We start from the raw sequence: 25,141 nt of genomic DNA, 5'->3' as shown, positions 1-25,141 counted from the left end.
AGAATCACTGGAAAACCCATTGTTAGTTGTGTGATTCGTTCCAATAAAACAACGAGAAACATCATATTCATGGCAAAAGAATTATTGTAACGAGCGTATTATGAGAGTAGCCTATTTGAAGGCAGCGACACACTGAGGATCCACCCAAAACGCATTGTCCTTCGATCAATTTGTTATAATTAAATTTCAATTAATAATATAATTATCAGCGATTAACATTTTTAGCAAGAATATTCTTAAGAAATAGCAGCCTGTTGTTGGTTTAGCGTAATGAGTAGCGTCTGCGTCCAGTAATGAATCCTTCATGGGGCGGTGGTTTCGCGTCTAAACGCTCCCAATTTTTTTTCCTAATATTCACGTTTTTATTTAGTTCTGATACTTTATCAGTTTAATATAAGCATATGCTATAATATTTGACGTTACATAAATATAACTTCACCTTTTTTGAGGGGTGACTTTGCTCGACTGGCTTAATTACAGGACAGTTTGCGTTACTTGTATAAAGATATTCTGGTCCTTTTTCTTTTACACTTCGTAATACACATGTTGCAAAGATTCTGCTATTGGGTAGAAACAGTGGTCAAGTAAGACTGACCTTGGGGTTTTACTAAAATTTGGGAATGATGAAATAATGTTTATCTTATGCTGAGAAGTATTCCAAATTTGTACCGCACTGTTTGTAATGGAACTTTTATAAGCCTGTGTCCTTATTGATTGGACATGGTACTTCCCTTTTCGTGGACGATGGAGGAAATGTGCGTTTTAATAGAGCTAACGTGGGAATTTTACGCGCGCCCGATTCGTAAACAGTGTAATTTACGAACTAGAAACATCCCTCAAACTGTCGCTGGAGTACGTTGCGATCGCGTATATCACGTTGGGGCCCACATACCGTATGCACAAGTCGCATCGTTCCTGAACGTTCAGCAGCACGTTGAACTTGGCACGCTCAACGTTAACGTTCGACAGCACGGTCCGTGTGCCGACGGCTTAAGGCCGTGTCCTACGTGAGCGACAAAAGCGAGCGATAGCGACAGACTTCTGGATACGCGACACTCTAGCGACAAGCAGCAACATCGGGCGACACAACCTTTGGTGTCCTGCATGCGAGCGACCATGTCGCGCTATAAGATGGTTGCTTACAGCCAACCAGATGTTTCTATAAAACAGCATCCTTAACCTGTAGAATACTGTAGCTGGAGAATAAGGCTACAGAATTAGGTTTACTTTAGAAAATAAAGCGAAAAGCAGTGCTGTGCATGAAATTTACAAAGGGAGGAATCTCCATGGAGAATTTCTTAAGTATCATCAACTACGAAGATCACCAGACAAATTCTTCGAATACACGTGAATGATCAGAGGAGCATCAACAAATTAAATACGGATGTTTTTATACATGATCAAGAACTTTTAACAGCCAGTAAATGAGGAGGTATGGCTATTACGTGACTAACTACGCTATATACAAACATAAGTACACAGATTGACACCATTGAGTCATAGCTGTCTGTGGCGTAGGGTAGTGTACGCCACACGCAATAGCATTTGGAGAAACGAACCTGGGTTCGATTCTGGGCCATTCTTACATTTTTACTGACTCATTTATGATTCTGTATACCAAGTTTTATGTATACTGTTTACAGTGCATCGCTGTCCGCCCCCGGTAGCTGAGTTGTCAGCGCAACGGACTGTCAATGCTAAGGGCCCGGGTTCGATTCCCGGCTGGATTGGAGATTTTCTCCGCTCAGGGACTGGGTGTTGTGTTGTCATAATCATCATCATTTCATCCCCATCGACGCGGAAGTCGTTGAAGTGGCGTCAAATCGAAAGACTTGCACCAGGCGTGCAGTCTACCCGACGGGAGGCCCTCGTGACACGAAATTATTATTATTTACTGCATCACTAAGTATATTTTTAAGGTATGGCCAAAGAACTTGAGCTTCACACCTACACCAGTATATCACACACATTTAATTCCTAATAAATTACAATGAACCATGAAATTTTAGATATTTCATGTTGCGAACGTAATCATCAGCAGTCACTGTTAAGGCCAAGCGTTTCAATTACTCTAAATAGTCTGTAAAAGTAAAGCTTACAAAATTTTTGAAAAGAAAGTCAAACGTTTTGTGTAGTGAATTGTCTAACAGTATGAAATAAAAACATATTAGGGAAATATTTGCTGCACCTCATTTTCTGTCCATGATTTCGAGCATCATTCAAAGGCACGTAGTACGTTTCTCTGATCTACTTATTTATTTTACACAAATTATTTCATAAAATATTTGAGTGATTTCTTCCATTTTTTAATTTCACGTTTCATTCAGAAAGCATGATCTTACTGACTCCTCGTTTGCCTTCCTGACGTACTTGATTCGAAGGAAGCCTTTTTGACATTTAAATACCGCATTAGATTATCTTTTTATTTGCAAAATAGCTAGGTCTTGAACACATGACTTTTTTGACTCTTTATTAAAGCAGCTTTTCGCGAAATATTTCAATTTTTCCTCAGCTTATTAATTAAGTTTTCGTTCATTACCCTGATTACTTTCAAGCAGTTTCATATTTTCATGCCAAACTAGACCTCACGCTGATCACTTTGATACCCCGATTACCTGTTTCTCTCCCTTTGTTTGGCTATAAAAATTTGGACAAAACCTCATGTAAGTTATAGGGAGTCTTGTTTTCGCTCTGCTAACGCGTTTACAAAAACATATCGAGTGTTAATCATATGATAAAATAGTCCTTTCTGCATGCTGTCATTTCCAAAATTCGTCATTTCGGTATCTTGAACCTTTTATGAGAAACGACGATTTTTACGACCACTTGATTCCCGAAGCGCAGGAAAGGTTCGGACGTACTGCGAGCAACCCGATCGCGGATATTTCAACCAATATCTCAAGAATGAAAAGAGATATCATTCCGGTCTCAACTTTAAATACAATTAAGATATATTGGTTACAATGGCTAATCCTTGTCTCCACAATATCCTTTCTTTCAGGAGGGCTAGTTCTACAAGGTTCCCAGGAGAGCTTCTGTAAAGTTTGGAAGGTTGGAGACGAGGTACTGGCAGAACTAAAGCTGTGAGGACGGGGCGGGAGTCGTGCTTGGGTAGCTCAGTCGGTAGAGCACTTGCCCGCAAAAAGCAAAGGTCACGAGTTCGAGTCTCGGCCTGGCACACAGTTTTAATCTGCCAGGAAGTTTCATATCAGTGCACACTCCGCTGCAGACTGAAAATCTCATTCTGGATATTGGTTACATTTCATACGCAATAATATATAGCCTTAAATGAACTATACGGAAAGTCTACACAATGTGATTTTACCTCTGCAAATTATTAAAAATTTCGTGCAGTCATGTACTCAATTTCGTACAGCACAGTAACTATGACGAGTAACGAAAATAAATCCTGACCTTTATCATTTAAGGATATCAAGCTATACGTTGCGGAAGAATCAAATTTTTTCACCGAATAGTTTTCTTAAAGCCGTATGTCAAGTAATTCATAGATGCCATCGCGTCCGCTCCACTGCTTTGCCAAGAAGACACCTGGCTACCGCTCTGTGACGCCCGTGCTGCAGCGACAAGATTCAAACACGTTTGATTTCAAACGTCGCCAGTTGCAGCGGGAGACAGGCAGCGACACAGATGTCGCTCACGTAGGGCACTGCCGTAACTACACCTGCAGTTGTGGTTTGTCGCCTAAAGCCGTCGCGCGCTGTCGCTCGCTTCTGTCGCCCACGTAGTCTACGTATATCCGTGCATTGAAGCGCATCCGATGATATATGAATGTTGCCGATGGAAGCCGAAGCATTCACTCGCAGGTGTGCTTTCAAACGCGGATAATTGTCTGCAGCTGTGCACTTTGCAGCTCTTGCTGCCCGCCGAAAAAACGATTTCGAGAAGAATTAAGGGGGAGTATGGAAGTTGTAACAAACAACATAAACTGAAGCAGTGTTTTTTTGACATTAACCGAGTGAGGTGGTTAACACGCCGAACTCGCATTCGGAGGGACACATACAAACACACACACACACACACACACACACACACACACACACACACGATATGATGCAAATGCGAGATTGTTCCTTTGAAACAGGCGCGACCAGTTTCCTTCCCCATCCTTTCGTAGCCCGAGTTTGTGCTCCGCCTCTGATGGCGTCGCTGTTGGCAGGACGTTAAACTCTTCCTTCCTTCTTTTGACATCACCACATCAGGAACAAACCTTATACAGTATTATGCAAAATATGCACCACGTTAAAAGGCTATAGGCCACAGACTACAGCAGAGGAAAAGAAAAAAGAAAATAAAGGCTCTGCATTCACATGACAAAAAAGACAGGTCGTTGAGATCTCTAAGAGAAGTGGTGCTATGAGGATTTTTACGTACCAAATGTATGGGTTTTTGACAGATCTCTGTTCACCAGCAGCGTGATAGCTGATAACTTGTCGTAAAAAGTAATTGCTTTTCTCAGTCATGGACTGTGAGGCTAGTCCCGGCGGAGGTTTGAGTCCTCCCTCGGGCATTGGTGTGTGCGTTTGTCCTTAGGATAATTTAGGTTAAGTACTATACAAGGGTGATGTACTTGAGGACAATATTATGAAAATGGAAGAGGAAGCAGATGAAGATGAAGTGGGAGATTCTATACTGCTCGAAAAGTTTGACAGAGCACTGAAAGACATGAGTCGAAACAAGGCCCCGGCAGTAGACAACATTCCATTAGAACTATTGACGACCTTGGGACAGCCAGTCATGACAAAACTCTACCATCTAATGAGCAAGATGTATGGGACAGGCGAAATACCCTCAGATTTCAAGAAGAATACAATAATTCCAATCCTAAAGAAAGCAGGTGTTGACAGATGTGAAAATTACCGAACTATCAGTTTAATAAGTCACAGCTGCAAAATACTAACGCGAATTCTTTACAGACGAATGGAAAAACTGGTAGAAGCCGACGTCGGGGTAGATCAGTTTGGATTCCGTAGAAATGTTGGAACACGAGAGGCAATACTGACCATAGACTTGTCTTAGAAGAAAGATTAAGGAAAGGCAAACCAACGTTTGTAGCATTTGTAGGCTTAGAGAAAGCTTTTGACAATGTTGACTGGAATACTCTCTTTCAAATTTTGAAGGTGGCAGGGGTAAAATACAGGGAGCGAAAGGCTATTTACAATTTGTACAGAAACCAGATGGCAGTTATAAGAGTCGAGGGCATGAAAGGGAAGCAGTGGTTGGAAACGGAGTGAGACAAGGTTGTAGACACTCCCCGGTGTAATTCAATCTGTATATTGAGCAACAATGAACATCAACCAAAGCAAAACGAGGATAATGGAATGTAGTCGAATTAAATCGGGTGATGCTGAGGGAATTAGATTAGGAAATGAGACCCTTAAAGTAGTAAAGGAGTTTTGCTATTTGGGGAGCAAAATAACTGATGATGGTCGAAGTAGAGAGGATATAAAATGTAGACTGGCAATGGCAAGGAAATCGTTTCTGAATAAGACAAATTTGTTAACATCGAGTATAGATTTAAGTGTGAGGAAGTCGTTTCTGAAAGTATTTGTATGGAGTGTAGCCATGTATGGAAGTGAAACATGGACGATAAATAGTTCGGACAAGAAGAGAATAGAAGCTTTCGAAATGTGGTGCTACAGAAGAATGCTGAAGATAAGATGGGTAGATCACATAACTAACGAGGAGGTATTGAATAGAATTGGGGGGAAGAGGAGTTTGTGGCACACTTGACAAGAAGAAGGGACTGGTTGGTAGAACATGTTCTGGGGCATCAAGGGATCACAAATTTGATACAAAACTCCTATCTATCTCCAGCCCTTTTCAGTCTGTACTTAGGAAATAAGACTGACCACAGTCCGCTAGATGAAAAGAGGGGTAAAAATTTGTTGAGGCCAGAAGAATACGATGTTTGTGGTTCCCAGACGACATGGTCCTTCTAGCAACAGACGAAAAGGAATTACAGGCTGAAGTGGATACCACTGAAGCTATGGGCTATAGGAAGAAAATCAGTACAAAGAAAAGAAAATTAAAGGCACTTGGATGAAATGTAAGGGTAAAAATAACAATACTAAATGCAGAAATATTAGAAAATATCCAAAGCTTTAAGTACCTAGGAAACAGGATAGAAAGCGTAAGGAAGAGCATCACTGAAATTAAAACAGACGTATTGCAATAAAAAGAGGGTTTTCTGCAGCGATGCCGACAAAGGTACGAGGAATAGACTATTAAAATGTTTTGTATGCAGTGTCCTCCCGTATGGTGCTACAAAGGTTTGAGGAAAGGACTATTAAAATACTTTATATGTAGTGTCCTCCTGTATGTTGGTACAAAAGTTTGAAGAAAAGACTATTAAAATACTTTGTATGCAGTGTTCTCCTATATAATCCTGAAACGTGGACAACGAGGAAGAAAGACATATCAAGACTGCTGGCTTTTTAGATGTAGACGCGGCGGAGGGCAGAAAGAATAAATTGATGGATAGAAAGCAATGAAAGTGGATTGGACATGTATTAAGAAAGAAGGAGGACCTTACAGGGGTATGTGGAAGCGAAGAGGAGGCGAGAAAATTTTACATCCTGGATTAAGCACTGAACGCCAGCATATACAGTACATATTAGCATACGATGCCACAGTCCCCTGTTTCTGGGCATGTGCAGTCTTAAACATCCTCACGATTTTAGAACTCGCGACGTGATTGGCTGATGATTTACACGAGAGCACATGGCGCGCACCCACAACGAGTAGTTGATTTTGACCAGAAATTTTCTTGAGTAAAACAGACTTTAAAGTTGCTCACATAATAGTAGGTACAGGAAGCTCGTTAAAACCTGAACTTGACTGCAGTGAGACTTTTGTGGAAAGTTTAAGCGCATATCGAAAGCATTGGCTAATGGGAAATGGAGATGGTGTACTTATCGCAATAGATAAGAAACTTAGATCCACCAAAATAGAAATTGAAGCCGCACGCAAGACTGTTTGGAAAAGACTTGGTATCGGGGGTGGGCATAAAAGTGTTAACTGGATTCTTCTATCAACCACCAGACTCACTTCCGGATGTAACCGAAAACTTAAGAGAAAACTTCAGTATTCTTGCACGTAAATTCCCCAAACATACAGCAATCACTGGTGGAGACTTTAAACGTCCAACAGCACATTGGGAAAGGCACAGTTTTGTTGGTGGCGGGGGTGACAAAACATCCTGTGGCCCATTACTTAATGCCTTCTCTGGAAACTACACTTCTGGCCATTAAAATTGCTACACCACGAAGAAGACGTGCTACAGTCGCGAAATCTAACCGACAGGAAGAAGATACTGTGATATGGAAATGATTAGCTTTTCAGAGCATTCACACAAGGTTGGCGCCGGTGGCGACACCTATAACGTGCTGACATGAGGAAAGTTTCCAACCGATTTCTCATACACAAACAGCAGTTGACCGGCGTTGCCTGGTGAAACGTTGTTGTGATGCCTCGTGTAAGGAGGAGAAATGCGTACCATCACGTTTCCGATTGTTGCCTATCGCGATTCCGGTTTATCGTATCGCGACATTGCTGCTCGCGTTGGTCGAGATCCAATGACTGTTGGCAGAATATGGAATCGGCGGGTTCAGGAGGGCAATACGGAACACCGTGCAGGATCCCAACGGCCTCGTATCACTAGCAGTCGAGATGACAGGCATCTTATCTGCATGGCTGTAACGGATCGTGCAGCCACGTCTCGATCCCTGAGTCAACAGATGGGGACATTTGCAAGACAAGAACCATCTGCACGAACAGTTAGACGACGTTTGCAGCAGCATGGGCTATCAGCTCGGAGACCATGGCTGCAGTTACCCTTGACGCTGCATCACAGACAGGAGCGCCTGCGATGGTGTATTCAACGACGAACCTGGGTGCACGAATGGCAAAACGTCATTTTTTCGGATGAATCCAGGTTCTGTTTACAGCATCGTGATGGTCGCATCCGTGTTTGGTGACATCGCGGTGAACGTACATGAATACACGCTTCCAATGTACTCGCGTATCACTCGGCCTGAAGGTATGGGGTGTCATTGGTTACACACGTCTCGGTGACCTCTTGTTCGCATTGACGGCACTTTGAACAGTGGACGTTACATTTCAGATATATCACGACCCGTGGCTCTACCCTTCATTCGATCCCTGCGAAACCCTACATTTCAGCAGGATAATGCACGACCGGATGTTGCAGGTCCTGTACGGGCCTTTCTGGATACAGAAAATGTTCGACTATTGCTCTGGCCAACACATTCCTCAGATCTCTCACGAATTGAAAACGTCTGGTCCATGGTGGGCCGAGCAACTGGCTCGTCACAATACGCCAGTCACTACTCTTGATGAACTGTGATGTCGTGTTGAAGCTGCACCTGTACACGCCATCCAAGCTCTGTTTGACTCAATGCCCAGGCGTATGAAGGCCGTTATTACGGCCAGAGGTGGTTGTTTTGGGTACTGATGTCTCAGGATCTATGCACCCAAACTGCGTGAGAATCTAATCACATGTCAGTTCTAGGATAATATATTTTTCCAATGAATGCCCGTTTATCATCTGTATTTCTTCTTGGTGTAGCAATTTTAATGGCCAGTAGTGTACTTAGAACAGGTAGTTTAGAACCCCACTAATGATGGAGATATATTGGATCTAATGGCAACAAATAAATCTGACCTCTTTCAGGACGTCAACATTGCAACAGGTATCGTTGGTCAAGAGGCAACTGTAGCAGCAATGGTTACCAAAATACAAAGGAAACATAAAATAGAAAGATTTATATTTGTAGTAGACTAGATAAAAAAACAGTAAAGACATATCTCAATAAGGAACTTGAAACTTCTAGCTCAGTATGGGACTAATTTTTAAAAGATTTCTCGTGAAGAAACAGCGGTTTGGCTAAAGGTAGTTTAAAAATGGATTACAAACAGCCTCGACCGCAAAAACATTTATTTCGATGGTAGCCGGATGCTGTTAGTACTGGTAGATGAAGAAGCTTGCATAGGATAGAATGGAGAGCTGCATCAAACTAGTCTCACGACTGAAGACCACAACAACAACAATGCTAGCCAAAATAATTACATAGCACGCCCAGAAAACTGAGATAAGAAAATTAAAAGAAAGAGCGTACATAAGCTAGGAGGGATGCAACCCTCAATGTTTATCCTTTTTTAGTTTATGTCCACACCACTAGAGGCGCTGCTATCGGTCAGCGTTGCCCTCTTTTACCACGAGAGTTGCGCTTCTCTTTTCTTGTTCTGTGGTGCGTACCTGGCAGCCATGGGCGGACTCTCGACGGCCTGCCGCAGCGGCAGCTGCCTCGTCCCGAAGGCCGGCAGGCGGGGGCGGCCGGCGGTGGCGGAGCGTCGCAGCGCCAGGCTCTGGCCCGGCGGCGCCTCCACGGCGTCGCGCACGAACGACGGCTCGTCGGGAGGCGGCACGTGCAGGCCGCGTGACGTCGCCAGCAGCAGCCACACCGACAGCGCCACCGGACGCCACATCGCCTGCAACAGCCACCGACCACCTCTCGCTTACACTTCGCGGCTTGCAACGCAACATCGCTGAAGAAAAAAACCGCAACCAGCCACACATTGTCGTGTATGGTTTACACTGATGCGGCAAAAGCCATGGGATACCTCCTAATACTGTGTCTGACCTCGTTTCGCTTGGCGTAGTGCAGCAAGTCGACATGGCATGGACTCAACAAGTCGTTGGAAGTTGTTGTTGTTGTAGTCTTCAGTCCTGAGACTGGTTTGATGCAGCTCTCCATGTTACCCTATCCTCTGCAAGCTTCTTCATCTCCCAGTACTTACTGCAGCCTACATCCTTCTGAATCTGCTTAGTGTATTCATCTCTTGGTCTCCCTCTACGATTTTTACCCTCCACGCTGCCCTCCAATGCTAAAGTTGTAATCTCTTGATGCCTCAGAACATGTCCTACCAACCGGTCCCTTCTTCTTGTCAAGTTGTGCCACATACTCCTCTTCTCCCCAATTCTATTCAATACTCCATCATTAGTTATGTGATCTACCCATCTAATCTTCAGCATTCTTCTGTAGCATCACATTTCGAAAGCTTCTATTCTCTTCTTGTCCGAACTATTTATCGTCCATGTTTCACTTCCATACATGGCTACACTCCATACCAATACTTTCAGAAACGACTTCCTCACACTTAAATCTATACTCGATGTTAACAAATTTCTCTTCCTCAGAAACGCTTACCTTGCCATTGCCAGTCTAGATTTTATATCCTCTCTACTTCGACCATCATCAGTTATTTTGCTCCCCAAATAGCAAAACTCCTTTACTACTGCAAGTGCCTCATTTCCTAATCTAATTCCCTCAGCATCACCGACTTAATTCGACTACATTCCATTATCCTGGTTTTGTTTTTGTTGATGTTCATCTTTTGTCCTCCTTTCAAGACACTGTCCATTCCGTTCAACTGCTCTTCCAAGTCCTTTGGTGTCTCTGATAGAATTACAATGTCATCGGCGAACCTCAAAGTTTTTATTTCTTCTCCATGGATTTTAATACCTACTCCGAATTTTTCTATTGTTACCTTTACTGCTTGCTCAATATACAGATTGAATAACATCGGGGATATGCTACAACCCTGTCTCATTCCCTTCCCAACCACTGCTTGCCTTTGATGTCCCTCAACTCTTATAACCGCCATCTGGCTTCTGTACAAATTGTAAATAGCCTTTCGCTCCCTATCGTTTACCCCTGCCACCTTCAGAATTTGAAAGAGAGTATTCCAGTCAACATTGTCCAAAGCTTTCTCTAAGTCTACAAATGCTAGAAACGTAGGTTTGCCTTTCCTTAATCTTTCTTCTAAGATAAGTTGTAAGGTCGGTATTGCCTCACGTGGGCCGTTGGAACTACCCAGCGGAAATATTGAGCCATGCTGCCTCTACAGCCGTCCACAATTACGAAAGTGGCTCATTGTTTGGGTGTCACCACACTCACACACACACTGTCACTTGAGGAGCCCCACTTGTGCATGTTGTATTTGCACCTACCCTCTTCAGTACGATATCTGTTTAATTGCACCCACACCTCCCTCGGTTGGTGGAAGCCTGGGACTGGAACTGTTGGATTGTCTACAAGTCCGTGGTTGGTTTTGTAGCTTGCCACTCACGTTTCCACTCTGCGTCCTGGTCGAATCCTGTGGATAGCATTTGGACTCCCATTTCATATGCTGGTCTTCTAGATCTGAGGCGTTTTCTGGGCAGTGACAGCAAATCGTCATGAAGAGGGATCGAGTTGTTTTCAGAAACTTGCTGACAGAGGTTGTAAAGAGCAGCCCTTCGACGGAGGTCTGATGGACAGATGTTTGAAAGCACTGGTAACCAGCAAGTAGGTGTAGACCCGACTGTACCACTAATTACTCTCATAACTGAGTTCAGTTGGACATCTACTTTCACTATGTGGGCGCTTCGGAGACAAATTGGTGCACAGTATTCTGCTGCAGAGTATACCAGTGCAAGGCTCGAATAGCTCTGAGCACTATGGGACTTAACTTCTGACGTCATCAGTCCCCTTGAACTTAGAGCTACTTAAACCTAACTAACCTAAGGCTGGCTTGGTTCAAATGGCTCTGAGCACTATGGGACCCAACTGCTGAGGTCATTAGTCCCCTAGAACTTAGAACTAGTTAAACCTAACTAACCTAAGGACATCACACACATCAATGTCCGAGACAGGATTCGAACCTGCGACCGTAGCGCTCGCGCGGTTCCAGACTGTAGCGCCCAGAACCGCTCGGCCACAAGGGCCGGCCCAGTGCAAGCGATGCTCCTCGGAGGACTGATGTGGTGGTTCCCCATGTACTGCCTGCCAGCTTTCTCACAAGGTTCACTCGTATTTGTATCTTCTTTGCCAAGTTGCTCCCCATGTACTGCCTGCCAGATTTCTCACAAGGTTCACTCGTGTTTGTATCTTCTTGGCCAAGTTGGAAAGGTGTTTTTTTTTTTTTTGTATGTTTAAGTTCTGTCCAGAGTGACTTCCAGGTATTTTGGGCTTTTGTTGTATCTGAATGTGCCAAAAAGGCCGAACTGTGGCCTGATCTTTGCTGATGAAAGGCGATTAGAGAGATGGAACAGGCTCACCTCGGTTTTAGAAACATTTGGTCTCAGTCGCCATGTCTCAAAATACTCATAAAGTTTAGTAAGTCAGTTCGTTAGGAATTCATCACATTCAGAAAGGTCTTCATTCTGATATGAAATTGCCAGGTCATCTGCATATTGAAATTTTCGGCGGGCAAATTCGGCAGATCAGCTGTGTAGAGGTCCAATCAGACGCTTTTCCTGGTGGCATTGAGAAGCTTCATCAAGCATCCCACGAGGCACTCCACTGGATCGAGTCTATCAACATCCGAGTGTTGTCTGAGCCGTTTTGAAACTTGTGTACTATGTATAATTTCATATGTTCATTTTTATATATATTTCTTTGTTTTGCTAAATGTGTATTACTGTAATTTATGCATGTTGTTGTTGTTGTGGTCTTCAGTCCTGAGACTGGTTTGATGCAGCTCTTCATGCTACTCTATCCTGTGCAAGCTTCTTCATCTCCCAGTACCTACTGCAACCTACATCCTTCTGAATCTGCTTAGTGTATTGATCTCTTGGTCTCCCTCTACGATTTTTACCCTCCACACTGCCCTCCAATGCTAAATTTGTGGTCCCTTGATCCCTCAAAACATGTCCTACCAACCGATCCCTTCTTCTAGTCAAGTTGTGCCACAAACTTCTCTTCTCCCCAATCCTATTCAATACCTCCTCATTAGTTACGTGATCTACCCACCTTATCTTCAGCATTCTTCTGTAGCACCACATTTCGAAAGCTTCTATTCTCTTCTTGTCCAAACTGGTTATCGTCCGTGATTCACTTCCATACATGGCTACACTCTATACAAATACTTTCAGAAACGACTTCCTGACACTTAAATCTATAGTCAGGGCCGGCCTTAGCCATCCAGGTGCCCCGGGCGAGTCGTCCAGTTGGCGCCCTTTATTGTATAAATAGCGAACCTGGCAGTGCTTTGCAACACGGTATTTGACTGTTTTCTAGAAATCGTCTTAAGTGGTTAATGGCGTCATCTCATGATCATAACATGGTTTTTTCCATCGTAAATTTGAGTATTTTATTTTTTTAAATGGAAATGAAATCCAAATAATCTGAAAGCCCGCTAAGACGCTCCATGTGAGTCTTGTGTAGCCTGTGACGTCAGTCCAGCATGCTGCTGTCGCTGCCGTAACACTCAGTATAGCAGTGATATATTGTTTGGGCATTCACGTTTTGGGAAATTGTCTAAAAATATTGCGTAGTACTGCACTGTACATCTACAACAACTCCAGAAAATTGTTTTTGCGTGTTCCAAACAAAGAAAAGATGCGTAAAATGTGGTTGAAACAGCCTCGTATATCCCAAATATTTCTTTTCTTTTCTGAAGCACCCCTGTACTAAAGCGAACAAAACAAAACAAAAATTATTCAAATTGGTCAAGCCATTTCTTTGTTTTGGTGAGACTAACACACAACAATTGATTTTTATATATAGGAGGTAATATGTATAACGAAAAAACACTAATTTTGAATTGGGTGCCATATTTTTATTGAATTTAATATAACTGTAAGCCATAAACCTATATTTTCTGTCAGTCATCTGAACACAAAACATATTATGCCTAATGAAAAACAATTATAAACGACTAAAATTTTACTTTTCTCGCTTTTCTGTCGACAAAGTCTCTGATCAGATTAGCAAAGTCCAGGTTTTCTGCAACTTCATTTTCAATGGACAGTGAGGCCAAACTGGTTAGTCTTGTTTGAGACATTGTAGACCGCAAGTACGTTTTTATCAACTTCAGTTTGGAAAAACTGCGTTCGCCGCTTGCGACAGTCACTGGTATTGTTAGCAAAATACGTAACGTTATCCAGATGTTGGGATATAACTCTTGAAGATTATGCTTTTTTATGAAGTTTAAGGCTTCAATAGGGGTTGCCTGGCTGTCTTCGAGATAGTGTTGCAGGCCTAAAATTTCGTCGCACAGCAAATTTCCATCAATATCTGACTTCATGTTGACAGTTAACTTTTCTTGTAATTTAGAACAGCATTGTATTAGTTCTTCTTTATTTTGATTTTTTTTAATGTCAAACAAGAAACTCCACGTCGCAGAAAATTCTTGCATCTGTTCAAATCTTTCTTTCATGGATATGTGCACGGTGTCCAACAGTGCATTGAAAAACTCTACTTTAAACTTCTTTTTTGGGTCAGTTATTTGATCATCAACAGCCTCTTCACCCGGCCTGCGTTTAATACGTCTTAATCGCATTTGTGGTTTAAATAATGGCTGCGTATCAAGATTCGAAGCCAGTTCAGTTGCTGTTACAATAGCTTGTTCGAAACCTGTTTGTCTATATGTTTCCAAATAAAACATTTGTCAAGGATTCCCATAAACTCGACAAAGTTGATTGTGGGTGACTGACTTGCTTTACTCACAACGTTAATTTGAAACAGAACATCATACCATGCCACGAGAGAAACAATGAAGCTGAAGTCTTTTAATTGTTCTCCTAGTGTTGTCGCTTCGTGTGACACCGCAGCATCGCTTTGTTCAGTAGCATCGGCCAAGGAAACCAAAGCGTCATGCATGTCGCATAATTGATAACGAACCGCTTTGACGCTATCAATTCGAGCTTCCCAGCGTGTGTCACTTACATTTTTCAGGGTGTATATCTTCAAATGGTCGGTCAAAATTTTCCATCTATTTACCGATCCAGCAAATAGATTAAACATTTTTTGTACCATTCCGAACAGTGCCACGGATTTTACTGATGATTTTGCCGCATCACACAATACCAAATTATAACTATGGCATCCACATGGCACAAAAAAAGCTAGTGGATTTAACTTCTTAATTCTGTTCTGGACGCCTTTATTTTTCCCCTTCATGTTCGCGCCGTTATCGTAGCCCTGTCCTCTGCAGTCATTAATGTTAAGGTCAAGATCACTCAATGTTTTTAAAATGCTTTCTGTGAGGCCTTCACCGGTTGTATCATCTATTTGCAGAAATGAGATGAAATGTTCTTTTACACTTACGCCATCCTCTGTTATGTCGGCGCATCTTAAAGTTATCGAAAGTTGTTCTTTGTGGCTTATATCTGGAGTACAGTCAGCTATGATTGCATAATACTTTGAACCCTTTATGCGGGATACGATTGTAGACATAACGTGTGATGCCATGAGTTCTATTAATTCATTTTGTATATTTTTGCCGCAATAATGGTCAGTCAAATCACCATTGAATGCCAGTCTGACGTGCTCTTCCATGATTGGATCAAACTTTGCCAATAACTGTACAAGACCTAAGAATTTTCCATTATTTGGGGTAAATAATTTATCTGATAACCCTCTGAATGCCATATTATTTTCAGCCAAATACAAAGTAATGTGCATCAATCTTTGAAGCACATTGCTCCATCGTAAACTTTCTTTAGAAATTAGCTTTTGTTCTTCCTTGTCAATAGTTAATCCAGCTTTAAACCTGATTTCAGCTTCAGTCCATTGAGTAAATGCTTTTTTGTGGTTAGGACTATTTTCATGCAGTTTCAGAGCTCCACTTAAATGTTTCCAATTTCTGAAACCCACAGTGGTAGTCAAATTAGTAGTTGACTTTAAATCAAACAGTCGACAACAAAAGCAAAGGACACTGTCGTTTGATACAGAATAAACTAGCCACCGTCGTCTGATAGTTTCTTCGTTTGATAGTTTTCTTGTGTAATGAGTTGAAGAGAAATGACGCCCATTTTCATCTTTTGGAAAGTTATTTAGACATACTTGTGAGGGTCCACATATTATAATGCGATCTATATCTCTAGCATTAAGTACTTTTGGCCACGTACCTACATCAGAAACATTGTATTCTTTTATTGCAAGAACGTTGATACTTTCATCGACCACAGATGTCTTGTGTTGATTTTGACTTGGAGAAATATCAGAGGATTCATGCAAAGATGTACTGCGCTGGTCAATTTGATCACCTTCAATAGGTGATTGTATATTTTTTGTGTATAATTGTTCACAGTCTGAAGAAATATTTGCTGATACATGGACTTTTGATTCAATATCTGAAGTATTTGCCTTAGAATTTCCTTTAAGGTACTTATAAATATTCATGTGCTTTTTAGTTTCTTCAAGAACTTTTTCTATTTCAGCTTTTCTTTTCCGATTTTCTGAACCAGAAAGCTTTTTTTTTAATCATTTCCTTCTCTTCTGGCATGATTTAATAATTTGACAAATTATTGCTTGGACACTGCTCTATTTCGCGACCACAATATTCGATCTATAACAAATAAAGAAATTCACCTATCAGCAGACGTAACTAGAAAAAAACCTGAACTGAAAGATAAAAATGTTTTTCGCACCTACCAGAAAATTAAAATGTTGACACAGTCACGACACTCATTTCACTCACAATTATTCAGCCACGAAAACATGACCGCTGCCTCCGACTCTTACTGACAATTACTGACATGCGGGTGCAAATCGTAGCGCTGCCAACATATGCAGTCTAACAAACATTGTGTGGCGCTGTATTATTTCAGTGAGTTAGGGGAGAATTCTCTATGAATGCAGTGCACGCATTGCATGATCTATTAATTAATGTACATGAGTCATTAAGTCACAAATATTCGATATAAATACATTCGTATTAATTAAATCATAATGTAATGTATATTTCACAGTCTGTATTTTCTTTTATTTGGAGCGACCGGTAGTTTCTGTTGTAAACGAGAGATGGTGCGGCTGCATGGGCTCTTCCTTGTTGCAGTTCTTGAAACAAATAAGAGAGGCGCTTTGGTAGGGCCCGTGCTAGCCCGCGTCAAACATGGATGGTTGCAGACAATACGAAGATTGCATTCAGCATGATCTCTCTTCTGCTACCCCGAATTCATCGCGCATTCGTGAGATTAGCGACGTATGTTGAATGAGACTGAATAATATTTTAGTTTCGCGAAATGGGTGATTGAAAATTGTATTTTTTTTTTTTTTTTACGTGCGTTTAGTACGTGGCGCCCCTTGGGCCCCGGCGCCCTGGGCGACCGCCCGAGTCGCCCCACCCTAAAGCCGGCGCTGTCTATAGTCGATGTTAACAAATTTCTCTTCTTCAGAAATGATTTCCTTGCCATTGCCTGTCTACATTTTATATCCTCTCTACTTCGACCATCATCAGTTATTTTGCTCCCTAAATAGCAAAACTCCTTTACTACTTTAAGTGTCTCATTTCCTAATCTAATCCCCTCAGCATCACCCGATTTAATTCGACTACATTCCATTATCCTCGTTTTGCTTTTGTTGATGTTCATCTTACATCCTCCTTTCAAGACACTGTCCATTCCGTTCAACTGCTCTTCCAAGTCCTTTGCTGTCTCTGACAGAATTACAATGTCATCGGCGAACCTCAAAGTTTTTATTTCTTCTCCATGGATCTTAATACCTACTCCGAATTTTTCTTTTGTTTCCTTTACTTCTTGCTCAATATACAGATTGAATAACATCGGGGAGAGGCATACGATAATAATAATAATTGCGAAAGTGTTGACAATGCAGGATTTTGAGCACGAACTGATCTCTCCATTACGTCCCATAAATGTTCGATGGGACTGATGTCGGGCGATATTGGTGGCCAAATAATTCGCTCGAATTATCCAGAATGTTCTTCAAACCAACCGCGAATAACTTCGGCCCGGTGACGGCGCATTGTCATCCATAAAAATTCCATCGCTGTTTGGGCACATCAAGTCCATGCATGGCAGCAAATGGTCTACCCAGTCAATGAGCGGTTCAGCTGGACCGAGGCCCCAGTGCATTCCGAGCAAACACAGCCGACACCGTTTGAAGCCACCACTTGCTGGCACAGTACATTGCAGACAACTTGGTTCCTCGGCTTCCTGGGGTCTGCGCCACGCTCGAACCCTACCGTCATTTCTTATCCACTTAAACTGAGACTCGTCTAGGGTACAACCGATATAGCCACTAGCCTTGGAGACGCGCTGCAGCCGATGTTCTGCTGTTAGCAAAAGCATCCGCGTCGGTCGTCTGATGCAATAGCCCATCAACACTAAATTTCGCTGCAGTGTTCTAACTGATACGTTCGTTATACGTCCCACATCAATTTCTGCCGTTATTTCATGCATTGTTGCTTCTGTTAGGACTGTCAACTCTACGCGAACGTCGTTAACTGAAGGCTGTCGGCCACTGTGTTGTCCGCGGTCAGAGGTAAAGCCTGATGTCTGGTATTCTCGGCACACTCTTGACGCTCTGGATCGCGGAATACTGAATTCCTTAACGATTTCTGAAACCGAATGCCCCGTGCGTCTAGCTCCAAACACCATTCCACGTTAAACGTCTTAATTTTTCGGCAACTCTCGCACAGGTGAAGCAAAGTTGTGGAAATTCATAATGCCCTTCTCTATAAACGTTCAAACCCACCTGTTAGACCTATTTGTTACGGATCCCCCCAGAGTTAACTTCTAAAATTATAGGTTTCGGTACGCATTTCTTCAAACCCCCGCCCCCAGGCCGGCCGTTGTGGCCGAGCGGTTCTAGGCGCTTCAGCCTGGAACTGCGCGACCGCTACGGTCGCAGGTTCGAATCCTGCATCGGGCATGGATGTGTGTGGTGTCTTTAGGTTAGTTAGCTTTAAGTAGTTCTAGGGGACTGATGACCTCAGCTGTTAAGTTCCATAGTGCTCAGAGCCATTTGAACCATTTTTTTTGAACCCGCCCCCAGACGTCAAAATCACAATTTCTGAAAACTTCTGATGGAAAATGGAAATGTCGTGTGGCTAGGGCCTCCCGTCGGGTAGACCGTTCGCCTGGTGCAGGTCTTTCGATTTGACGCCATTTCGGCGACCTGCGTGTCGATGGGGATGAAATGATGATGATTAGGACAACACAACACCCAGTCCCTGAACTTCTGATAAAACTTGCAATGAGAAATACTTTTTTATAAAATACTGCCCGGAAATTCAAATTCTTAAAACAATTTCGTATAATCAAAACAATAAAATCACAGGACGTAATACGTGCAACAGTTACTGCCCTCTGTCCCTGTCAACAGTGGCACGTTGCTTCCTGTTTCTGCTCGATACATATCGGCACAAGTCGGTAGGTAATCAAAGATAAGTTGAGCGTCAATCTGTGCTCTTATAAGGGTGCGGGACGGAGAAAGAGCGAAAGATCGTGAGCGCCAAGGGCAAATGGACGTGAGGGGAGGTTGGTTGGTTAATTTGATGGAGGAGACCAAACATCGAGATCATCGGTCCGTGAGGGGGAAGGATATTTACGTACCGGCTCGAAAGGCTGCCAACTTTTGGCCAATGTGCGCCGTGTAATATTTCTGTCTTAGTCAGCCATAATATTAGGCTCCAAGAAGCTGTTCCCAGAGCGGTGGAGATGCAACAAGTATATAGATGACGAAATGTGGTGTGAGGTACCTGTGACAGATGTTAGATTCGGTAGCATTCCCGTGAGAAAGACCGCCTGCATAATGCTACTGCTCTGTGATTGGCTGCTGTGTTCGGAGCAAGGGCGCCAAAACGTTAAAATATAGTTATTATTATTAGTTAAACTACTCATTGGAATGACTTCGCTTTTTAATATAAATATCTCTCAACAGCTGACTATCAATCAGTCATTTTGGAATTATTAAAAACAATTTTAATCAAAAACAAAAGACTGACGAAATTGCAGACGAAGCACTTCGGAAGCGTTCGGGTCACGCCTTTTCTGGTATGGCGCGCGAAGTGTTTCGGGCTGTTCTTCACTCTGGATTAGGCAGTCGAGAAGAACAGACATGCTGTCTGTCGTATGATGTGTTTCCAATTTTTATTTAAGTTCCTGTTCGTCACTCTGGATTAGGCAATCGAGATGTACGTACAGTCATGTTGTCTGTGGCAGGATGTGTTTCCCAGCCGTTCTTTCTTTTGCTTGTGCCGTTTTTCCCGCGGATACGCAGGGGCGGCATGGTTAATCGGATGTGGAAATGTTAGTTCAAGGGGTGGCCGGATGCCCTTCCTGCCGCCACCCCGTAACCCCCCTCCCCGGGAAGGAATTAGTGTACCCCAACTGTCTGCGACTAGTGTAATCCATGGCACAGTGCGAAAGTGTTCAGATGTCTGCGAGCCGTGTAACTGAGGCGGGACGTGGGGACCAGCCCGGTATTCACCTAGGGGATGTGGAAAACCGCCTACAAACCGCATCCAGGCTGGCCGGCACACCAGCCCTCGTCGTTAATCCGCCGGGCGGATTCGATCCAGTATTCAGTATTAAAAGATTCATTCCGGTAGTCATGAGGCACAGACACTAGCCACAAATAGTGTAAAGATACATTTTCGTAAACATTGTGCTTGATCATGTACTTTGCTGTATCAGAAGGTGTTGTATTAAGATCATGTAGACTTCTCGTTTGGCTATATTAAAATACGCGAGTGGCATCCCAACGAAGTGAAACATTATTTCATAACAGAACCTCGCTAAATGTCAGTTTCAACGTGGGGGCATCAACTTGAAGACAGCAGGTTAGTGAACTATAACAGAACCTTCGTATTCCACACAGTTCAGTGGAAATAACTAGGCGCCTCACGTGTACTGCATGGACAGAACAAATGTGCTCAGTGACACGTCATCTGGAGTAATGCAGAGGAGGTAAACGAGGATGATCGTTATTAACATCAACAATCAATTCATTCTTCCTTTCTTGCCGTAACCGTGCTCGTAGTTGATCATCAGCTACGGCATAAATTACGTCACAGAAGAAACAAGATTTCCTGACAGCACGCTATGCAGACGCTCATGTTCAAAAACTCGTTACGTCATTTATTTCTCATTGACACACATAACACGAGACATCATCATGCTACTGAATTGCCGAAGTTTCTGCAGTCGTAACCAAAAGGTGATATGTACCGATCACAACATCGGAGCGAAGCTCAAGTTGGTTGTACTGAGTTCGCTGGCAGTCGTAAACAAAAGGCAGTCGACACGAAGATTATCGATATGTACCGATCACACACACACCACCTCGCCCAACGCCCTGCCCATCACAGCACGTTGGTCACCCAGTGTTACATTACCGGATGCAGGCGCAGCAGCAAGTTATAGTTACATTGCAACTTAATACACGTGTGCTGTTTTAAATCTCTGGTGCCATTTGTCAGTGTGTAAAAAACATTTCTTGGAGATGCCGGAACGCCGTTCCAGGCGACGCCCTGCCGTCCAACACACTTCAGCAGTATTCTAGTATGGGACGCACGAGTTATTTCTGAGCAGTCCCCTTTGTAGGCTGGTTTCATTTCCCCAGTACATACGAATGAATCTCTCTGCCACGTCCTCTAGCTACAATTGAGCCTATGAGCTCTTTTTATTTCACATCCGTACAAAGTGTTACGCCCAGGTATTTGTAGGACTTGACCTATAAAAACCGTTAACTCGTTGATATTATAGTCATAGGATACTACATATTTTCGTTTTATGAAGGGCACAATTTAATATTTCTAAACACTGAAAGCAAGTTGATAATCTTTGTACCACTTAGAAAAACTTGTCAAGATCCCACTGAATACTAGTCCACCCTTCTTTTGGTTTTAATTTTAATGATTATGCTTTATTGTTCTTTTGCTAGATTGAGTCTTCTTTCTTTTTATATTTTTTTTGAGGCTAGATTAGCTCCTACCTTACTTTTGAGCACATGCACATGCACTGGAATATCGTCACTTCTGCAAAATAATTTTTATTTGCCAAAACGTCTATTCCTCGCTTTTCTAAACGTAAGATGCAATGCACAAAAAAACCGCCTGGAAAGGGATGACTACCGCAATATAAGGCATGCACATTCGTGCCAAACGTACAGTACTGATGTACAAATTCTGATACGTACCACATACTTGGATATTCAAGTGTATTTTTTATTCACTTGGTATTAACAAATCAGTGTAAGAGTTACTGTTCCAGGTTGCATTTTACATAGTGAATATATGTATAATACTGTATATTATAAAAATAATACGTACCAAAATACACGTCGGAGAATTGTCTATTACTTAATACAGCTTTATTTCTATTTTAGGACATAACGAAAAGTGCGTTAGGAATAAGGTATTTGACTGTTTTCTGGGAATCTTCTGAAATGGTTAATTATGTCCGTTTATGCTCATAACATGCTTTTTTTACCTTCTTGAATTTCATTATTCTCTTATAATAACAGAAATGAAATTCAAGTAATTTGAAAGCCCGCTAAAACACTCCATTCGAGTCTCGTGACGTCACTGACTAGCTCGCTGCTTCTACTGTCATCCAGCTAATTCACAGTGATATCTTGTTTTGGAATTTACGTTTCGGAAAATAGATCGCAAATGCTGTGCAGTACCACACTGCACAAATACGTCCATAAAAACCTTTTGAAAAATCGTTTTTGACTGTTTCAGAAAATGTGAAGGTGTGTAAAAATTGGTTGTATTGTACCGGCAAAATGCACCATGTCGATGCCGAAGCTCCCGTACTTAATTAAAAATGTTTTGCACTCTAAAGTTAGCGGAAATTTATCTCCGAGATACGGTTTCCCCTTTTACAAAAGATTGCGACAGTCGGCGAAATTAAACTCTCAATAAAAATTATCGCAGTACCCGGGTTCTTGAATTTTATTGGTAGCTCGGTTGGTAGAGCAGTGGAGTACTGGTTATCAAACGATGATATCCCTAGGCTGCTGGTTCTAATATAGGTCGCAACAATATTTTAACTTATTTATAAAACAAATCGACAGCCCTTTCACGTGAAAACCAGATCACATTTACAAAGCTTCACCAAACCGATTCGAAACAGAGTATTGTTATGTTTTCCTTGATGTTTACACACGCTCACATTTACAATAGCTGTTCACATACATCACGTTTAAAAAGATATTTTCTAGTTAATGTGACCCCACACTTTTTACGTTATGAAAAACAACGTTTTTTTATATTCGGTCTGTCCATCTAGGATCCTTATTGTTTAATCTTTTGAAGCTTCATTATCTTACATAAGATGAAATTAAGTCTGTTTCACAAATTGACGTTAGTTTACACTCACAAACAGCATAGCCCAGCAATGCTCTACAAAAAAGGCACCTAATTATTTGTAAGCAAAGTATGCTCACTCGTCCATTTCTTAAACTAGGATTAATGTGAAACTATGTACAATACTACATCCCACCATCGAAACAATTGCTACAATGAGTTCTTGGTAACGCTATTTTCATATTTCGTGTAAGACTTTTAAATATTTAAGAATCTTGCAGTCACTTGCGCTATCCGTTGCGCTACAGAACGCAGAGGTTCGGCCTTTGCATTGCTGAGTGTGTTGTATAGTGGAAATCAGCACTAAAATTTGCCAAGAATTATTTTATTGTGCTTTGGGTCGTATTTCATGGCTGATAGTCGACATACGGACCCATTTGCAAAACTTCAACGATTCCTTAGTTCTGAAGGAGTTCAATGATGTTACAGAGAGCAGAATCTGTATATTGAGCAAGCAGTAAAGGAAACAAAAGAAAAATTCGGAGTAGGTATTAAAATCCATGGAGAAGAAACAAAAACTTTGAAGTTCGCCGATGACATTGTAATTCCATCATAGACACCAAAGGACTTGGAAGAGCAGTTGAACGGAATGGACAGTGTCTTGAAAAGAGGGTATAAGATGAACATCAACAAAAGCAAAACGAGGATAATGGAATGTAGTCGAATTAAGTTGGGTGATGCAGAGGGAATTAGATTAGGAAATGAGACACTTAAAGTAGTAAATGAGTTCTGCTATTTGGGGAGCAAAATAACTGATGATGGTCAAAGTAGAGAAGATATAAAATATGGACTGGCAATGGCAAGGAAACTGTTTCTGAAGAAGAGAAATTTGTTAACATCGAGTATAGATTTAAGTGTGAGGAAGTCGTTTCTGAAAGTATTTCTATGCAGTGTAGCCATGTATGGAAGTGAAACATGGACGATAACTAGTTTGGACAAGAAGAGAATAGAAGCTTTCGAAATGAGGTGTTACAGAAGAATGCTGAAGATTAGATGGGTAGATCACATAACTAATGATGAAGTATTGAATAGAATTTGGGAGAAAAGAAATTTGCGGCATAACTTGACTAGAAGAAGGGATCGGTTAGTAGGATATGTTATGAGGCATCAAGGGATCACAAATTTAGCATTGGAGGGCAGCGTGGAGGGTAAAAATCGTAGAGGGAGACCAAGAGATGAATACACTAATCAGATTCAAAAGAATGTGGATTGCAGTAAGTACTGGGAGATGAAGAAGCTTGCAGAGGATAGGGTAGCATGGAGAGCTGCATCAAACCAGTCTCAGGACTGAAGACCACAACACCAACAACAGAGGGCAGGGAAAACAATATCCGTCCTTGTACATATCGCTGCTCTAAACGATTGACGCACAAATGCATCAATTTTCGTAAGGTTTCCACTATCAGTGTTCACAAAATTCCTTTCTATTGTTACTTAAGAGTTGTAATGCATTTTCCATCACTAACTAGCTGAACTATTTGCAGAAAAGTACGTAAAACGTAATACCTTCGGCTAACATTCGTATGACACACGTATAGCTTCGTCTCACTCCTAGTCTGAGACGTCACCAGAGCTTAAGCCAGTAAGACAGCGTTTTCGATCACGTGATCAAATCTTGATATTTAACGATTTTTAATCTTTAATTGCATAAAAATGAATGATGCTTTGGGAGAATATTGAACCGTAAATGTGATATGAATGTTATAATCACTCCGAATACCAACAACCTCAACCATATTTTTAACATAGGAAAATAGCCCATTAAGCTAAAGTAAACTTCAGGCTACACTACAGATTAATTTAACGCCACAACTATGATTCCGTATTTAAATTCGTTGACTTCGCCAAAGTCAGGAGCATTGTCGATTGGGCATGCGATCGCTTCGTAGAACGCACGTGTGTGGGCAAATTGAAGCGATCGGTCGTTAATGAAATTGCCTGGCAACCTGCTGATGTGTTGTGCGGTTGGGCCGAGCGGCTAATTGCAGGGACA

At 42.0% G+C, this 25,141-nt stretch overlaps 1 protein-coding gene across 1 annotated transcript in view; it reads right to left on the bottom strand.

Annotated features, from left to right (window-relative positions):
* The window catches only part of LOC124788421 (probable chitinase 10), a 231,877-nt gene that overhangs the window by 180,471 nt on the left and 26,265 nt on the right, over positions 1–25,141 (bottom strand). Inside the window, exon 3 of the mRNA XM_047255688.1 lies at positions 9,299–9,531. Coding sequence (XP_047111644.1) covers positions 9,299–9,531 — 233 coding nt within the window. The remainder of the gene's footprint in view (positions 1–9,298; positions 9,532–25,141) is intronic.

This window comes from Schistocerca piceifrons, chromosome 3 (genome assembly GCF_021461385.2).
Source record: "Schistocerca piceifrons isolate TAMUIC-IGC-003096 chromosome 3, iqSchPice1.1, whole genome shotgun sequence".
NCBI lineage: Eukaryota > Metazoa > Arthropoda > Insecta > Orthoptera > Acrididae > Schistocerca > Schistocerca piceifrons.
This window is presented reverse-complemented; position numbering and strand designations above follow the sequence as displayed.